At 37.9% G+C, this 19,707-nt stretch overlaps 1 protein-coding gene across 4 annotated transcripts in view; it reads right to left on the bottom strand.

The window, feature by feature from the left end:
* Positions 1–18,861, bottom strand: part of igsf21a (immunoglobin superfamily, member 21a) — a 191,724-nt gene extending 172,863 nt beyond the window's left edge. For 3 of the 4 annotated variants that reach the window (XM_030730367.1, XM_030730366.1, XM_030730364.1), the window contains exons 1-2: positions 18,739–18,861; positions 18,452–18,645 (exon numbers count right to left, since the gene is read on the bottom strand). In XM_030730367.1, the coding sequence (XP_030586227.1) occupies positions 18,452–18,590 (139 nt within the window). In that variant the 5' untranslated portion in view covers positions 18,591–18,645; positions 18,739–18,861. Of the gene's footprint in view, positions 1–18,451; positions 18,719–18,738 lie in introns of those variants that run through there. The other variant, XM_030730365.1, reaches the window with a different exon arrangement.
* Positions 18,862–19,707: the final 846 nt, after the last annotated feature.

A 19,707-nucleotide genomic window follows, 5' to 3' on the forward strand; every position in this document is an offset into this window, starting at 1 on the left:
TCGTTAGACAGCCCATGGTTAGACCTAGAACAAGCACTCTGTGGAAAAGTAAAGATCTTGGATCTGCCTTTCACTAGCACTAATATTAAGCATCTTTACTTCTTTAAAAGCCTTACTATAAACACCTGTCTGACAGCCTGGTGGGAGTTTTTGTTTTTAAAATAACCAAATCTTCACTTATCCCCTGTAAACTAAACACCCATTTGGAACAATCCAGATATTTGTCATAAAAAGAAAATACTACATTTTCCATGATGGCATGATAAGGGTATAAAAAACATCTAGAACATGTTATTCAAGGTAGAAATTTTTTACATTTCAAGAACTTCTATAAAAATATGGAATCTGCAACAGTAAATTTCTTGAATATCAGCAACTAAAGTGCATCCTGCAGGAAAATTTTAATCTGAATTTAGAAATACCTACATGGGTAACAGAATTTATAAATCTCTTTACCTCTCAATTGTTATCAAAATTGTATAAATTATTATTAAAAACTGATTATTCAATTTCCCTCCCAATTGCAAAAGGGGAGCATGATCTCTCCATCAACCCAGATTAATACTTATGAACGGAAATATGTTTAAATATCTTCAAAATGACTAAAAGTCCCAACTTTCAACTTATACAATACAAAATACTCCATAGAACTCACTATATTGGACAAAGGGTGTTCCAAATGGGCATTACACATTAATACATATGCACCCACTGTTGCTGAATAAGACCAACGCTATATGGTCCTGTATGCCTGTTCAGAAGTTCTGGCATGTGAAGATGTGAAGATCTATCCACATGGTTTAGTTGTCATGCCTCAACTTCCTCCAGACTGTGCATTTTAGGTGATGTCAGTGAATTAGTTATGGAGGCAAATATATGCCACATAGTTCTTCCCGCCTTATGAATCGCCAAGAAAATTATCCTTATTAATTGGAAATCAAAAAATAAACTGTGCATTACTCAATATAGAAATGTACTAGTAGATTACAGTGTGGAGAGAATGTCTACTTCTTCTAAAAAAAAAACAATTGGATGAATTTGATTCTCTCTGGTTCCCACTGATCAGCTCCATTACTTAGTGGGGGTGGTTGACTGTGATTTCATCTCCCGGTATGCCTTGCAGGTGGCTGGGGGTGGACTCTGGGAACTGCGTGTGTCTGTTGGCTTCCTGGGACTGGAAACCTGCGGCTGCCTTCATGTGGTGTCTGTGTGCTTGCCCGGGTTGTTGGTGGTGGGGGGCTTGGGTGGGTGCTGCCTTGCAGTCTTGGGGTGTGGCTGGCTTCCCAGTGCCTCTGGTTCTCTGGGGCTCCATCTGGGTCATCCTTCTCCCATCTGCTGGGGTGGGCATGCAGTTGTCATTGAAATGTGTGGCCATGGGTCTTCATTGCTCTTGGGGGTCTCCTGGGTCTTTCTCTATCTGCCTCTGGCTTATAGGGGGCATTGCTGCAGGTTTCCACCCTCATTATTAAGTACATTTCAGGACAGAGACACAAACACACACCACAACACAACAAGATTGTTGGTTTGTGTAGCCATGGCTATTTTTTCTCCACATGTATATTTTGTTTCCAGGTACCGTTTGTTTTTTGTATATTTTTTCTTCTTTTTTTTTTACAGGTGTAGCAGTTGGGGAACCATTGTGGTTTTCTGCTTGTGCTCTGTCCTCTCTGTCCTCTTATCTTTTCCTTCCTACCCCCCTTCTTTTTTCTTTCTTCTTATTTTCTCCGCCTGTCAAGTCTGGCATTGGTACAATACATATACATTCATGTGAAAAAAACCATAATAAATGAAATAAAAGGAAAAACACTCACAATAGGAGCCTATAGAGAATCTATAGAGCTCATCTTGGAAGAGCAAATATGTTTGTCACAGCAGTGCATTCAGATCATAATTCTGATTGCAAAATCTGCCAGACAAGACAGGCTTAAAAAACATAATAATAATAATTAAACCCACTTATTTTTTCATGTCATCGCTTATGTCCCTGACAACCTCATTTTAATCTACGGTAACTTTCTTTATTGAGCTTTGAATTTGCACTTTGGTCACTTTCCTGTTCACTTATCATTTTCAATCATTTTCGACTCTACGTTTCTGCTGTAACATAATACTTTGCTACAATACTTTGTTTGGGATGTAATTTTTAACGCATTATATTAAGCATAGTAAACGTGTCAACAATAATCAATATTATGTAATTATTTACAAGCACCAAGTATTAATATATTGGGTGCTTCGTAGAAACCCGCTTGATACCTCTGAATGCAAAATATATAGAATATCTAAAACAGTTTTCTAGAAGTCTAGAAACTATGACAACATAAAAAAAATTATATTTTTTCATTGTATAAATGATAATGCAGAATGGCCACTGGAGCAAATAAAAAGTTCTCCATGGGATAAAGGTGAACCCTCAGAACAACTTTGTATCGATTTGAAAATACCCTTCATTTCAAGGAGAAAAGTGGACATAAACTGTTCTAGCAAAATCCCCCTGCAGCACGACAACTTTAAAAAGAGAGACAATTTGTCTTCAAATTAAATTTGTTAATTTATGTTTTTCATCATTATTTCTTTGTTTTGTCAGCCTGTATGTGATGCCTAATACCCAGTATAGTAGCAGGTTGCTTCCTTTAACTCTTCACGACTGAATGTAATTTGCCCATAAGCTGTTCATAGCACTGCAGAAAGTGATTTGCCAAGGCCATGTTTACACCAGCTTTCATATAAAGCTATGGTTTGTCTTTTAAATTGAGGATTACAATAGAAATACAACAGGCTGAACAGGTGTTGTTTAAATCACAAGTGGGTGTATCATTATCAAGTATGGGTTACATTCCATGAGTCCCTGATCATAAACTAAAGAATAAATTTGTGGTTTCAGACAGATCCTGATTCAGTACAGTTTAATCTATTCATCAGCTGATGCCTTTCCTCGTGGGTGGAGCTTAAATGATGGGATTAATATTAAATGCTGTGTAGCCTCCGATGGAATGATTAAATGAGTGGGAGTTATGAATAGTCCAATCCCACTGACATGATTCATCTTACTCTTACTCTGAGACTATTATCCTGAAAAGTGATAGCTTCAGGTTTTGTCCCATCAGGAAGAATGGGTGAATAGAGTGGAAACGAGCAGTAGAAAGGATGAAACATGCATCACCAGATTTTCTCAAGAGGGTGACGGGTATCTACTTCACAATGCTTTGAAAGAATAAATAGTCATCTCCCATTCTCACAGAATCTATCAAGACAGAAGGGAATACAGTAATTTATATGTTCTAAAACAGCTATTGGCAATTATTTTATACTCGTCTCCACTGTAATGAAGATGTTAGTCCAGAAATCTAAAGTGATGACCTTAGTTTTGATCTAAAAAAACAAATAACCAATGAAACAAGCCTGACAGACAGGGTGTAATTCTGATCTGCAAGTGATTTCTGCTCAACTGTCAAACACAGCTCTGTCCTCAGAATAAAAATGCACCGCAAGGTTACTTTTAATTACATGACATCTGTTTTGTTTTTGTAGCATCAGATGTCTGATAACAAGGACATTTTACTGAATTACAATCAAGTTTAAGTGCACTGAGTATTTCTCACTTTTAGTGCTGCTATTGCACAGACATACATATTTGTTGAGTTTGCCGATAAAAGCGGGTCAGATAAACTGGCAAACAAAACTGATAATGCACTCTATTGAAACTATTACTAAATGCATCCTAAAGCTGCCATATTCTATCTGTGTGTTACTCTGCAGTGATGGAGGTCTCACTACCCAGCAGAATGCATCCAAATGTTCAGTCAGCTGTGATGAGAACTAATGTGAGTTTTCTCTTACATTCAACTCCCCTTGGAAAAGGCAGCCACATGAGGAATCTGAGCAGCTGACTGGGCGCAAAAAAAAAAAAAAAATTAGACTGCTGAAATGACAGGAAAGGAATTCAACTCCACTTTGTTGCTGTTTCTGCCAAACAGGTACCTAACTAAGACCATGCATGTATAACAGAATAAATGCTTTGATTTCATGAATGTGAAAGTAACATTACTTTTAATGTGGAGATCAAAAAGAGAGCTACTAGAATTTTTCATAACCAACACTATTAATTCACTAATTTCCAAATAATTTCTTCAAATCCTTTAAAGTAAATGATTTGCCAACACACACAAGTCCATAATCAGTAACTGTCAACTGTCTAACACAGCTGCAGCTAAAGTAAGCCAACACAATTTCCTCTGATGTATTTAGTTCCATTCATGTAACCACAGACGTCAATCTGAGCCAGGAAAGTTTGATCAAGTTTGAGATTAAAAAAGGATTCTCTATCATGGTTTTATACTCCTGTTAATCGTCTCATTAATAGATGAAAATCGGATTGACTTATTTAACACAGTTTGTATTTAATTAACAGAAAATCATGATTTTATTATGTCCAAACTACTGTTGATCAGGGTTTAAACAGGATACTTACATATTTACAGTTTATCAGTGTGTGGCTTCTGTGGCCTTTTCACCTTTATAAGACAACATCCAACACAGAAGTGGGTTTGACATTACAACTGAGAGAGCAGATGGAACATCTCAATTTTTTATCAGCATCTTTGATTCAACAGTTAATTCTCAGTCATGATGAAAGCCCAGAAAGAGGTTTTTTTTTTTTTTTTGTCTGCTGATCTACTTATTTCCCACTTAAAAGTGTACAACCCCCAGGCACTTTTCCACCTACGCCTTTTCCCTCTTACCATCACTTCCCTATACTGCTCTCTAAGATTGATTAAGTGCAATCCATTGGGGGTGTTTCGGCACAAACTTTATCCATGGCCGAGGGCTGACTTCACGCTGCTGCATCAAAGCAAAACAATTTTGCACAAGGTGTCCTTTTCCCTATTCCCACCTGATAGCCATCACTTTCATTACAGTTTGGCTACTTTTAAAAAAAAAAGTCCAGAGGATAAAAACAAACAAAATCAGGATTCACAGGCCTTTTGTGAAAAATGTATATTTTAGCTGCACAGAGAAGATGAATTTATAACACTGCCTGGATATTTAACAATGTGTATAATGCTTGAATGTTATAGATAAAAATCAAATTTCTATGAACAGCCACCTAATATGACAGTGTCACTGTAAGAACACATCATCTGTGACTGTAAACATAATGGCATCAACAGAAAAGCAATGCTGGTCACTTTTTGAAGCTTTCTTTAGGAAAAGAAAAAAATATTTCAGTACTTTGACTGCTCAGGGAGAGGTCTCTGCTCATAAACGATATGAACCGTTTGATTTTTTTTTTTCCCCTCAGCAAACATAGTTGACATCTAATCTGTGGCAAATTGCTAGAATCCGCACTGACCGTGTGATTATGTGATCCAGAGATTATAACAAAGGCGCCAGTGCTCTTGCTTGTGTAACTGAAACGTTACAAATAAAGTTGATGTAACACAATGAGTAAAATCATTCACGTTTAACACATTTCTTTGTATTTTTGCATCTTTGCTCTGGCTCCATGGCACATCTCAGGAAACCCGAAAGAACCGAAGAAGAAAAAGTGAGATGTGATAAATTAAGTGAGACAGAACTACGAAGACGATAAGGCAAACCTTTCAAGCATCAACTCCTCAACAAATTTATTTTTGTACCAAGCTTGACATTAACTGATACTGACAGTCACCAAAATAATTCAACATTTTTTTTTTTTTGCTTGTGAGATGTTCAAGAAAATATAATTCTGTGCTGTTATCTAGAAGGTGATCAAAACATGATGCTGCCTGTCTTTTCAGGTCTAAAAAAATGTGATGGCTTTTTTCATTGTAATTACATTTTATGAGCCTTGACACTGCCTGCAAACGTCTGTACAAGGTAAAACTAAAACAAAAAAGTGCTACAGTAAAAACAGTAGGTAGTCTGCAATCAGACATTTTTCATGTCTACAGAAACAAATGCCAGCCGCGAGCTTTTCCTAAATCTAACAAAGTACATTCTGGTGCCTAAATGCAAAGTAAATTGCAAAAAAAAAAAAAAAATGTGGAAAGGAAACAAATAATTAAGTGAATACAAAGTGCAAAGGCAGAGCTTCCAAATGGAACATTAACCACAATCTTCTGGCTGACAAAACTGCAACTTATTCCATTACTGCCACTCCTATTTTCTACTTTGTCTTCAAACGGCAGCCATTATCTTGTAGCATCCAATACTGCCCAATGTTGTGCATCAAGGCAGTGATACTTTAGAATACCATGTGTGTATCTCTGCGATGTCAAAGACATTTAACAGAGGTATTTCGGTCCATAGTACAATATGACAGCCTGTTGTACATGTGCAGAAAGACCTGATTTTTCTTTTCTCCCTCTCTCTGCTTGTTTGTCTGTTTGTTTTTTGGCAAACCACAATCAAAGAAACTTGCACTAGGCAATAATACAAGAGCTTATTTCCTTACCAGCAGCCACACTACAGAAAAATAAATGGTCACAAACACTTGCTCCACAATTTCCAGAAGCATAAGGCATCCATCCATACTCTTATCCTGTTAGCCTATCCCAGCTGTCATGGGGCGAGAGGCAGGGTACACCCTGTGCAGGTCACCAGCCTGTTGCAGTCAGCCTCTTGCTAACACACAGAGACAGACAACCATTCACACCTATGGGCAATTTAGAATCACCAATTAACCTAACCCCAGTAACTGCATGTTTTTGGACTGTGGGAGGAAACCAGAGTACCTGGAGAAAACCCACGCACACCGAGCTCCACACCGAGCCAAGATGGATTCGAACCCAGGCCTTCTAGCTGTGAGGCAACAGTGTTAACCACATGCCACCATGCTGCCCCTGCATAAGGCATTTTAAGAAAAAAAAAATGATGGGAGCTAGGTATAGAGCCCGACCGATATAACCATAATATATTGTCTAATATTATCTTTTTGCTGATAAATGAAAATTTAAAAATGTAAAGAAGACACCAGAGAAACACCCATCAACTGTCTTAAGTGTTGGTGTTTCACAGTTTGTCCACCAGGGGGCAACTTCCCCGTTTATAACACCTGTTTGTAACTCTGACAGCTAGCTGAGCATAGACAAGTAATCCACGACTGTGTTGTGACAATAAAACAAGATTATTAATCATGCCAGGATTGTCATATTATCATATTATAAATCTATTTGTATTTCATGTCTCTGAAAGAAAAAAAATATTGGCTGATATGACAACTTTTTAAATTTCAGTATCAGTATTGGTTGAACAAATCTTATAATGGTGGGAGCTTTAGTTAAGTGTTTCACAACTTACTGACTAATGGCCATTATGAAAGAAAAGATAACCTTGCAGGAAGAGATCTGTGCTCTGCAAAGATTACTGAGTAAAGGTTAAGCACCAGTGTTTTTTAATGTGAACAGATTGGAGCTTCATGCTTGCATGCCTTAAGAGATCACAATCACAAAAGGATAGACCCACAACATTACCCCACGCATGTACTTTTATTCTACATGTTAATTCCTCTAAGAATAACACCACTACAAGAAACCAACAGTGATGAGTCATTAGAGCAGCATCTTAATATTATTTTTTCAATTTTCCTAAGATTTTTTTATAGTAGCAGAGTCACCTGATAGCAGGCATGAGCCACATTCATCAAGAGTGAAATTAATGGTGACAGTTTTATTGGGAAAGAATAGATTACATCATTTATATAAAAATTCAGAACGAAGGCGCGTGCACCAAAATGTTAAATGTAAGCATCCTAAAAGATAAAGCTTCCTTGCAATTATAAGCCTAATCTTAAAAAAAAAAAAAAACAACCAAAAAAAAAAAACAGTAAAATAATCATATTTAAAGCAAGTTATGATCCATATGCAACCAGAGTTTCTATTATTGTATAATTCATGTCGCATATTCAGGAGATTAAGTCTCTGAACTTGCATGACAAGTTCTACAGCAGATCAAAGGGTTACTGATAAATGTTATCATAAATGACAGATGTTATAGGATGAACACAGAGACTTGTCCTATCTTAGACTGACTGACTGTGAAACTTCACTAATACCTGCTCCTGTGACTGCGGATTGATGTCTTTATGATTTATTTATTTATTTATTTTGGTGACGTACAAGGAGGAAGTCATTATGCATAAGACACATAGCCCACACAATCCTTCTTTACTCCCATCTACACAGCTCCAGAGTGACGTCAGTGCTGTTTTTTTCCCCCCTCCTCTGCCATCTCTTCCTTTTTCCATGCCTAATCTGAACTTTTCATGAAACCTCTGCAATGCTGCATTCACTGCCTTGAAGATGGCTTTGAATAGCTGCAGACATTAAAGAAAAAAACCCAGAAGAATGAGACTGAGAAAGCAATCAAGTGATTTAGAATATTTACAGTTACTACACAATGCGAGTATATGGAAGCATGAAAAAGAACTTAAAATTGAGTGTGAAGGAAGATGATTCCCCCTTTAGGTTAAAGCAGTGTTATGTATATTTGAGAATAAACTAAGCCTCAAGATCGAATATAGAAAATACAAAGACTGTCAGCTGATTTGAAAATAAAATATCTCTCACAATATGATTCAATTCAAATTTACATTACTGTAGGTTACTTCTTAAACATACCTTTTCTGATAATAATATACATAATTTCACCAATTCCTTTTACTGAAACTATTTCCCCTCTATCCCATTTTATCTTAGAGTCAATATAATTTATTGCTAATGCAATACAGCCACCAGTGTTTCTTCCTAAGATAACCTTGATATACTGTAAAATACTGTAACAAAAACACAAGCATGGTTTCTTGAGGTCACCGTGACTTTGAATAATTTCTTTTGTGTCAGATCCTCCAGAAATGCACATCACTGGCAAAACAAAAACATCCTGCAAGAAAACAGGATGGGTGTACATTAAAAAAAAAAAAAAAAAAAAAAAAAAAAAGCATGCACAGCAGTGTTACTGAAGGAAGCTTAAGCTCTCTTGTAATAAACCTTGGATGCTGACACGTTTCATGTATCATATACGAGGCAGTTTCAGAGTCCTTAATAAGTAGACTGATGTTGGGACACAGTGACAGAGCAATTGTTATTACTCAGCACCTATGTTTGAACACGATAAGCAAAATCGCATAATCCACATTAGCATGTAGGAAACAGTGGGAGCAGAATATAGTAAAAGTGCTGATAAAGCCTGCCAAGAAATCCCTGGTTATGCTGGCTGCTAAATTGAGAAATATAAGTTTCTTTAATGAAACTGGATTTTTAAAAGTTCTGGTAAAGGAACGTATGACGCTATTTGACGAAACTTTACTGCTCGCTAAAGATCACAAACAGGAATGTTATACCCTATCTATGTAGCCATTTGGGAGAACACTGGGAGAACACTGGGAGCAAAGCCTCTGTATTTTCTCTATCTCTGCAAACCACCAGCTGCTGAGGGAATCCGACTTACTTCAAACTCCCACACAAGCCAAAGACATCGGCACGCCAGCCCACATCTGTGTATGAAGGTCCACAAGGGTAGTAAAGAAAGTTACTGTGCTCTTTGAACTTCTTGCCCCCAAGCCTTTACTTGTCTCTACTAATCACAGCCATTTTCATTTGATCATTTTAACATCACTGCTTGAAAACACAAATGCATTTCAGCTATACGGGCAAAGGAAGGTTCATTTTTCCTCAGTTCTGCTTCTTACCACTTTCTGTGCCAGAGGCTGTTGTGGTGGCAGTAGGGGAGGACAAATTTGTCATGATGGTTACAGATTCTGTTGCATTACTTGAATTGTGGTAGACATGCATTAAAACTGTGGTCCACCCATAGGGCCTGAGGCTACCAGGCAACAAGTCATCTTGGATACAAACCCCATAGCTGAGATGCTAGCTGTAAATAAAATATGGTAATGGCTTTCCAGTGACTGGTCTACTGCAAAAACCACACTTTAGCTTGTCCAAAATGTCAGACAGATGATTTGGTTTCACCCCAAAAGCAGAGAGCTGATGTTTATGCTAATTCTCAGAATATGTTGTTCTCACTCTCCCACCACTCTTTCAGTCATTTCAGGCAGTTGTGATATTGGGACAGATTCCTTTGACAAAACTGAAGGCCAGCATTTCTTTCAACAACACCTGTACCTCAATGTGAAAAGCAAATGCATGCATCACAGAAAAGTGGAAAACCTCTTCAGCCATGCTGCTGGAGTGTTTGAGCGTTGTTAGACAAAAGCAAAAGTTTGCGCAATCCGTCCGTGAAGCAGCTCATTGTTTTCAGACTTCTACCAACACAACAATGGGGGAATTTTGTGTGCTCGGAGAGTTTTAAAATTATATGTGAAAATCTGAAGAAAAGAAAAAAAAACAATGCAAGAGTTACTCTAGATAATCATACCTTGCTGTGAACGGTTTTCTTTCTTCCAGTGCATGGATATTTCGTCATACGTTTTAAGAAGAGAGCTGTTGAAACTTCATGAGACAAAAGATACCGAAAGCTGAAAGATAACACTTGAGGTGGAAGGGAAAAAAAACCCCCGTCTCTACCTTTAAAGATATGAGTTCAAAAACACATTTTTTGATAAAGCTTATAGTTAGCCATAGCTCAGTTTAACCTGAACCATCCCTTAGTCATGCTGCTATATGCCCAGGCTGCTCAGGTGAACCTTAAATGATGCACTCAGCACCTCACCTTCTTTTCACATGCATTTATGCAACTATTATTTTATACTACATGCTGTCAGTTTAGCTTTTTCTTCTCTGTACTCTTATCTATCTACTTTTTTTATATTTCTCCAGTGCTGTGCGTTTCTCTGTGGTTACTGACCCCATCAACCTGCTGGATGTTTGTTACTCTGTTGTACATTGTTTGTTGTTTATCTGTGCTCTGCTTTTCTATCTTTGCCCCCCACCCCCACCGATTTAGGCAGATGGCCGCCCTCCCTGAGTTTTTCTTTCTATTTCTTCCTGTTAAAGGGAGCTTTTTTTTTTTTTAACCACTGTTACCAAGTGCTCAAAGGGAACTGTTGGACTTTTCTCTGTAAAATTGTTAGGTGTTGTGTTTACAGTGTAAATTACCCTGAAACGAATGTTGATGTGAATTAGCACTATATTAATGAAACAGACTTTAACTGAACTGAAACAGAAACTGAAATATTTTGTGCATTTTCCATGTCAGCAATTGAACAGATGCATCAATTAAAGACGGAAGATAAAAGTGAACTAAAAACTGTGTTCGCCAACTTAATTCTGTTGCTTTGTCAAATCTTTCTATCACTCTTTGTTTCCTATAAAATACACGTTGTTGTTCTTGCTGGATTTTCAGTTTGGAAAAATAATCCTGTAATTTCCAAAACACTGCTTGTTTATCAAGTGCTCACTCAAGTCCCAACAGTTTTCTCTGATTTAAATCAAACGGTGCGCCATCAAATATAGAAAAAAACCCTAATACTTAGTTAAGTATAACTCTCTTTTAATATATATTCTTAAATATGTCACAGTATGAGAGCAAAATATTGTTTTAAGTTAAAGCATTTTTATTTCTGTCCTTATCTGGCATTCCGATTTTAGGTCATTTGGATTTTTTCCACTAAAAGGAATTTCATTCTGAGCGCTTGAGTCTACACGAACAACGCTGAAAGCCTTTTAACAAAAGCTTTCACTTCCGGGTCACCAACCTGTTTAAAGTTTTAAATACAACTTTTTCATTACAATAAATGGGATTTCAAGTTAGAAAAGATCTGGACTAAAAGGTGAGCATACCAAAACTTACAGTTTAATTGAAAGTAGTTTTACACGTGATATCTGTGTTCACAGGTCCTGCAGTTGAGATTTTCTTTTTTCCCTTAAGCATAGCTGCTAGATGGGATCTGCCACCTTTTGATTAGATTACTCATCTAAGTACTTCAGTAAGTACTTTCAGCATGAGCTCACCAAAAGAATCAAACCAATTTGTGCCACATGCCATTGGTCAAAGCAGCCTGTACTTCTATATATATTTTTATTATCAAGCTGCTACTTTACAGCAATGCATGTCACATTTTTCTACAAAGTGCAGCAACTTCATTTTGTTCAGAAGAGTGGATTCACAAATGCATTGAGATATCAGCTGAATACATAAAAGACAAATAAGATGCAGCTGTAAAGTATGTTGACATAGAGGATAAATTGTCGTCTATCTAAACATACTGAATATAAAACCCAGGTTGGTCTGTGTGAAGCAATCAATAAATAAAATCACAGCAGCTATTTTAGATTTGCACAACAATCTGCTTTATTATAAGTGTGCCTCTGCCAAAAGACCATACGCTGGTCCTATTAGCTGTATATAATGTATATATAATGATTTATGCAGTCACAATGACTAGCCAAGCAAACAATAGCAAGTGAAATGAAACAATGAAAATGGCTTCTAATCTGGGCATAATCATTTTATATAACTGCTGAAAGCTGCAGTGTGATGGAGAGCTTGGTGATTGTTAGATAGTTGCATGACAACAACCCATTTTCCAGGCCAAATCTCTTTTCACTTCCTGTGAGTCGAGACCAGCCATCAATAGCAGACAGTCACAGTGCACCGGAAACCTATCTGAGATCCAGCGCTTGTTAAATCTGTCAACGCTGCTGTGATACGCAATCTGCAAGGCAACCTTCAGCGTTGTGGCCTAAGACAAAACATTTTCTTTGATGCTTTAAGAGAAGGCTTTAAAAATGGTCCTATGCTTAAAGAATACGTTACATGAAAAACTGATTAACTTCCTTCAGATTCCATAACATAGCCCACAGGTCATCATATGCAGTTAAATGCCACCTCACAGCCAGCCTGGAGCACCGATATGTTTTTATATTAACTGAGTTCCTTTATTTTTATTGACAGTGACTCTAGCAGCCAAACCGGTGTCTGTTTAATGGTGCTGTTTCAGCTTATTTTTGAGACTGCACAGAGTACCTTTGACCTGTAACATGAACATCAATTATTTTACTCTTTATCCCTGTAATTTTCCTCACTGAGACTTCTGGTAGCAAATCACCTGCCTGCCCAATATCCGGATCGACATAAAATCCGAACATCTAGTACTTTACAGGAAACCCTATGAACCTAAAAGCAGCTGCTCAGACATCAGCCTAAAACATTTTACACCGCATTTATATTTCGCCAAGGGCACACAAGTAATTCACATATCAAAAGTTTCTTTTATACACTCCTAATAGCATGTATAAAGCTCAGAAGGAAGCTGTATAATTCACCAGACAGAAAATGGTCACACACTGTGACAGTACACAAGACGAAAGGCTATTTATGTAGTATCAAGAAAAGCACTATCATCAGTATGGATTAAAAGGATATTTATGATTTTATTCAGTAAGAAACTTCATCCTTAGTTTGATCTAAAAAGTTTAAATAGGAATGTGTTATAGCATTATAGATAATCTAATTTCTATTAGGAAATGGTCTAGGTCAGAAATGAATCAGTGGAAATACTAAGCCAACTCTTTTTGCCAGAGAAAAAACTTCAAAAGGGTACAATTTGATATAATTTCAATTCATTTTCTGAACACCGTTATCTGTAGTTCTTAATCTCTGAATGAAATTTCTGAGGGTCTGTGAATCATTTTTGTTCTTTCCTAAATGGCACTGTAATACAGACACTAATACCACATTGTACCAACCTATTAGAAAGTTCTTTCATTTCTGGAGGGTGGTGTGGGTGAGGGAAATGCCCTGAGGGCAAAATAAATGAACAAAATACACACGGCTACCCTACAAAGCATGTTGCCATAAAAACGTGCCCCCCCTTAAAACCACTAAAATCCAAAATGGCACCGCAGTGAAAAACCGTCCTTGCTAACGGAGTAATCTGACCGTGTGCCCAATTAGATTCCAGAGCGCTGCAGATATCAGCTGTTCCCTAAAAAGAAACCCTGACCAACATTCATCTCAGTCAGTTGGTTCTGACTGTCATAGAAGACAGAACTGTAGTACAATATTGCAAACATTTGTATTGAGGTTTCCGTATTTCGGTATTTTCGATATTTTGAAGGCTTTCCTGGATGAAACAGGCAAGAACGACAACAGTTTCATTTCAAATTTGATCGAGGATACCTGCACACTTGGCACAGCAGCCCCACAACAGGCGAGGAGAATTATTTTGTTGCTATAGCTCTGAAACTGCTTTTAGTTCTGCTAAAACTTTTACTCTGAGGAAAGGAAACGAGCTCGCTGCTGGTGATATCAGCTTATGGTGCAGTACAGCAGATTGCATTCATTCGTTCAGCATAATCAACAAATCCAAAACTTCCCCAATCAAAAGTGCAATATCTAAATAATTTAAAAGAACGAATAATAAAATAAACAATAGAAACAGTAAATTGCATTAAGGAAGAAAAAGGTAAAGAAAAAATGCATAGCATTAAAAAAAAACACCCTCTTGTATTTTAATTGGTGTTTGTGGGTAAGAGTAGGGTCGTTTAAGCGCCATTTAACAATTTCAGCAGAGCCCAGCTGTCTTATATCTTTGGAGAGGCAATTCCACAATTTGCAAATAGAAATGAAAAAAAGTTGTGTTTCCAATTCTTATTTGGTGGGATTCTGAAAGCCAGAAGCAGAGGATCTAAGAGCTTGTGAAGAGACACAATGCATCTGCGATGTAGGCTGGTCTTGTGCCATTGATCACTTTGTATACAAGTAGAAGGATTTTGTAATAATATCTAAAAGACAGAGGATGCCAGTGCAATGTTGCAAAGACTGAATGAAATGTTCCCTCTTCTATTTTTTTTATCATTTAAAGTCTAACCATGGAATTCTAAACGGGCTGCATTCTTTCAATGGACTTTTAAAAAGGACTAGCCAAAAGCCGATTTCATTAACATAGTCTTTTTTGTAATGAAAGCATGATTTAGAATTTTAATATCTTGCTTAGTCAGGAATGGACACACTTTGGCACTGTTTCCTAGCTGTACAAATACTCCCTACTTTGCTTATACAGGGCATAAAAACACAGGTCAGAGTCTAAAGTACCCCAAAGATTTGTTACTTCTGGTTTGATCCAAAAGGAATGATAAAATAGTTTGTTGAGCTATTGCTCCCTTTTGGCTTTTGCACCAACTAATAGAATTTCTCTCCTGTCCTCATTTAGATTTAGAAAGTTATTACTCATCCATTTATTTATTGCCGACAGGCAAGCAATGAGGGCGCTTAAGGCCAGGATTATACTCTCTTGCAGACACACACATGGACAGCTGTGAACACCACAGAGGCGTAGGTTATCTTATTACACAGTTTTCTAGCCCACTTGAAGGACACATGCACAGTTAGTAACCTTGTAGAGTAGTGGCTGAGCAGACAAGTTTGTGCAGTCAGAACAAATTTGAGGGTACACAGACATATGCACAAGCTCCCCCTGTGTCAGATGCTGCTCTTAAATCTAAGAGAACCTGACCAAAGACTTCCCCAGTAACAGTACTATGCCTCGGGTTACTGGCAGTCTGTATGAGTGCAGTCACTGTGCTACAATTAGCTCTGAAACTTGATTGAATTTTTTTTTTCTTTCTAATGTAGAAATCTGCAAGAAATAATTTTATCTAATATCTTCCCCGGTAATGGAAGGTTTGGCATCAGCCTGTAATGACTTAGGATTCCACCGTCTAGATTTGGTTCCCTCAATAGAGGTTTCACAACAGCGGTTTTGAACGCCTCAGGGCAAACTCCAATTTCAAGGGATATGTTAATAATTTTCTGGACAGGGGTCTGAGATGTTGTTGAAAATCCTTTCACACTGGAGAGGGGATCAGGTCAAGGCAGGTAACATCTTATAAAGTTCTGAGGTTGGAAATGTGTACTCACTTTTTTCATATGAAGTGATTGGTTGTCTTAGCTGTTTGAAAACTGACTTGAAAGAATGTGATCCTTGGGATGGCAGCAGTAAACTATTATTGGCTAGTGACAATAATTTAACTTCTTAATGTCTTCGCCTCACTGTGAGCTTTGTTAGCCTTGACAGATCCAAGATAGCCTTGCTTTAAGGCCATGGCGTAGTGCATAACACAAGGAAAATATGGTATGCAGTACAGCAGCATATGTGATAAAACAGTGTATGCTGGGATATCATGCTTGCACAATGTACTCTATTCTGTAACTCCATGATTGCATAAAATAAGCATTACAAAGTAACTCCTTCAGAGACAAGAATACACACACAGAACGTGTGGCCTGCTCTTTTTACAGTGAATCTGCAACATGGTTACCAGCCAAACAACAAGCTTGAGCTGTTGCATTTCACTAAGCCTAGCTTGTAAGTACAAGTTAGTTAGAGTAGGTACACCTGCATTAAGAATGGAGCTGTGCCAAAGACTCTAAGAAAACAAGTGTGACAGACAGGAATGAACTAAAACATCATCAGAGTTGTCTTTTTAGTTCTTTCTGTGAGACTGAATATTAGGGCGGTCAGAGCCTTTTAGTCTGTGACAACAAGACTTTGGAATAGCCTTGCACTCCAGGTTCATTTAGCTGTCTCTGTGGATGCCTTTAAAAAGCACTTAAAGCCTTGTTTTTGCTTAACCAGGCTTCCTGCTGACATTCTTATTAATATTAACTTTTTTTTTATTATCTGTTTTCTTTTATTCTGTTTTGTTCCATGTTTGAACTTGGTTTTGTATTACTATTAACTGTATTTTAATTTTCAATTTGATTTTTATTGCGATTATTCTTAGCTTTTATTTATTTTGCTGTGCAGCACCTTGTGACTGGGAAAAGTGTTTTATAAATAAACTTTACTTACAGACTTCACCTGAGAGGAAAAAGTAAGCTGAGTGAGATACTGCATATATATTCTGCATATGTCACTTATGAAAACAAAAAAAAGTACATTTCATTAGAGGTTTGAATATATTCACTTGAAATCTAGGAAGGAAGGAAAGAAGAAAATTGTGTCCATGTGTATCCAGAAGACTATACTGTTTATAGCGTGTTATTTAAAAAAGAAAAAATCATTAGGTCAGATCAAAGGATAAATCAATTTGGTTTTAACAATACAAATAAAAGCCAACAACCAGCATGACTATAATACTATAATTAATTCTACTTTTCACTCCTGACATGGCTAACAGGGTTAACACCTGCATGGAAAGTCTCAGCTAAGCATTATAATAAAACCAGAAAAAGAATAAACAATTTCAAATAACTACGATCCCATTATTGAAGTAGTCTACTTGCAGTGCAGGACCTGTGCGCAGTTCACCCTAATCTGAGCAAAAACCTGAAGCTTTTAACATCTAACATTATGTTAAGCCCAAATGACTCATAATGATTTCCTATACGTGTCAGCAAAGGTCAAAACACTTTAAAATAACAAAATCCTCCGCTATGCAAGAAAGGTTAACATCTTGGTTTGTACAGCATGCTGCTGCTGTGATGTTGTAGCCAGGGGTGAACTCTCCTCTGAAGCCCTTCAAACACCACAGTGCTAGCAGACAGTTCACTGACTCTGAGCCTATAACCCCAGCAGAATGAGCAGCATTATACTTTTGCTCCCACAGTAAGGGAAAAGAGTGCTTATAATTCTGGTTTTTAGTGCAAGCGCTTGCTGACAAATATCTATGCAGAAAAAAAAAAGCCTTTGACAAATGCCACCGGAACCATAGGTGTGACAAGCAATATCAAAACAATAAAGGGACATGTTTAAATGTCATGCCAGACTCTTATCTGCTGCAAATATATGAATGTGGTTTTCCCTAAATTGCAGTGCAACATCCTAGTCCTAGTCCAGCATGAGCATTCTGTAAAAAATAGGTTGCATATATTGGTTGACATCCAGGAGTCGCGTAAAATATGATCAGTGCTGTTTTCTCATCCTCCAACATCCAAACACATCAACGGAGGATAAACACACGCGACACCGATGCCACCGCTGTGCCGTGCAGACCGCGACGAAGGCTGAAATCTGCATTAAAAGACGCACTTTAATGTTTTGCAGCGCACCAACTTTAATATCTGTTGAGCTCAGGCGCTATCTGGGGCGCAAAACCCACGATCAACAAAACGCCTTGGAGTGCGCTTCAGCATTGTAGCTATACTTGTGCGGTACTCAGAAGTAGGTGCTGTCATGCAAGCTGGTCGTGATAGTCGATGCAGATGAATTAAGACTAACTACATAACTAGGCCTACTGCTACCCTTCTTCTTGCGTTTCCTTTGAGTGCACAGATACGCACACCACGTATCTTGCAGACCGAACTGAATCCGACCATTATCCGTTGGTTTCACTCTTCCACGACTTGGTTAGTGAGTAGGGTGAAAGTTGGCATGAGGCAAGCACGGTACCGATCGCCTCCACCCGGCTGTCCTGTTAATGGCCAGTTAGTAGTCCTGATTCACTGTCACATAACGAATGCCTCAACTCACTGACAGTTCGGATATTGTTAGACCCCACGCATGGCTCGGATAGCTGTGAGAGGTTCCCACTGCGTGAAAATGACATGAAAGGGTGAGACTTACCGACGGCTAAATCCAGTAGATCTGCGCACAAGAGCAAGCACAATGAGAAGACGGTCATCTTTCCCTTATTTTGCAATAAATCCCAAACTCCATCTGCGTTTACATGCTCTCCAGGTTTCGGCTGTGTAATCCCCACCATTCCAGAGGTATGCGATTCAAAGGTGCCCCCAAACTATTCATGATGCAGCTCAAGTCTAAGTGGAGAAATCGGAGAAGTTGAAAATGAATGCAGCATTCAGAGCAGTGAAAACGAGCATCACATCAAAAAAAAAAAAAAAATGACTCACTGGGTGCGCTTATAGAACAAGCGGAATGTTTTTCCCCCCTCTCACAGTTTAAACAATAGGGAGCTGCGCTTAGCCGCGCAGCAGAGATAGGCTGTGGAAAAAACGAAGCGGTTTGGATGAAAATCTCTCTCTCTCCCTCTCTCTCCCTCTCCCTCTCTCTCTCTCTCTCCCTCTCCCTCTCTCTCTCTCTCTCTCTCTCTCCCTCTCCCTCCCTCTCTCTCTCTCTCTTCTCCCGCCCTCCCCCTCCAGACAGACGCACAGTCATTCCTGATCACTCGCTCTTTTATTTCACACAATTTTCCTTAATCCTACCCTGGATTCAGACCCCTCTAATTCTGCCCATTAAGCCGATTTATTTCCGCTGGATTTTTCTCCTTGTAAAAAAAAAAAAAAAAAAAAACGATTTCTAAACATCCTTATGCTCCGTATACTATATAGCCTATAAGATTATGCATAGGCTACATTTAAATAAAGCAATTCCTAGTCATCAAGTTGATGAGTTTTTTAATTATCAGAAAAAACATGTTTCTTTTCTACCCAATTTTATGCATCAAAAAGTAAACTATCGTGCAAGTGAAAAGATGCTTAAACTGACTTTACTTTTGTATAACCATTAAATCTTGAGTTGTTATTGTTACACACTCTTACACCTCAATATCCCGATTACTGGAGAAGATATTAAGTGCCCATATTAGGTGCATTTTGCTGGAACAAATCCATAAAGATGTATTTGAGTAGTTGTTTTATTGAGCTAATCTGGCTGGTAAAGGTTTCTCTTTTCTCTCAAATTGGCTGCAATCATTTATATCATTAAAGAGCATCTATCATGCGAACAGTTCAAGGATTTCACTTGAGATGAGTTCATTCCTTCTTACAGTCTGCACCTGTGTCACAACTAGCTCCAGTACTATTTTTTCATACACTGACATCACCTACATCAAAAAGCACTTACATTGAAATTGAATGCTT

This window comes from Archocentrus centrarchus, chromosome 5 (assembly GCF_007364275.1).
Source record: "Archocentrus centrarchus isolate MPI-CPG fArcCen1 chromosome 5, fArcCen1, whole genome shotgun sequence".
NCBI lineage: Eukaryota > Metazoa > Chordata > Actinopteri > Cichliformes > Cichlidae > Archocentrus > Archocentrus centrarchus.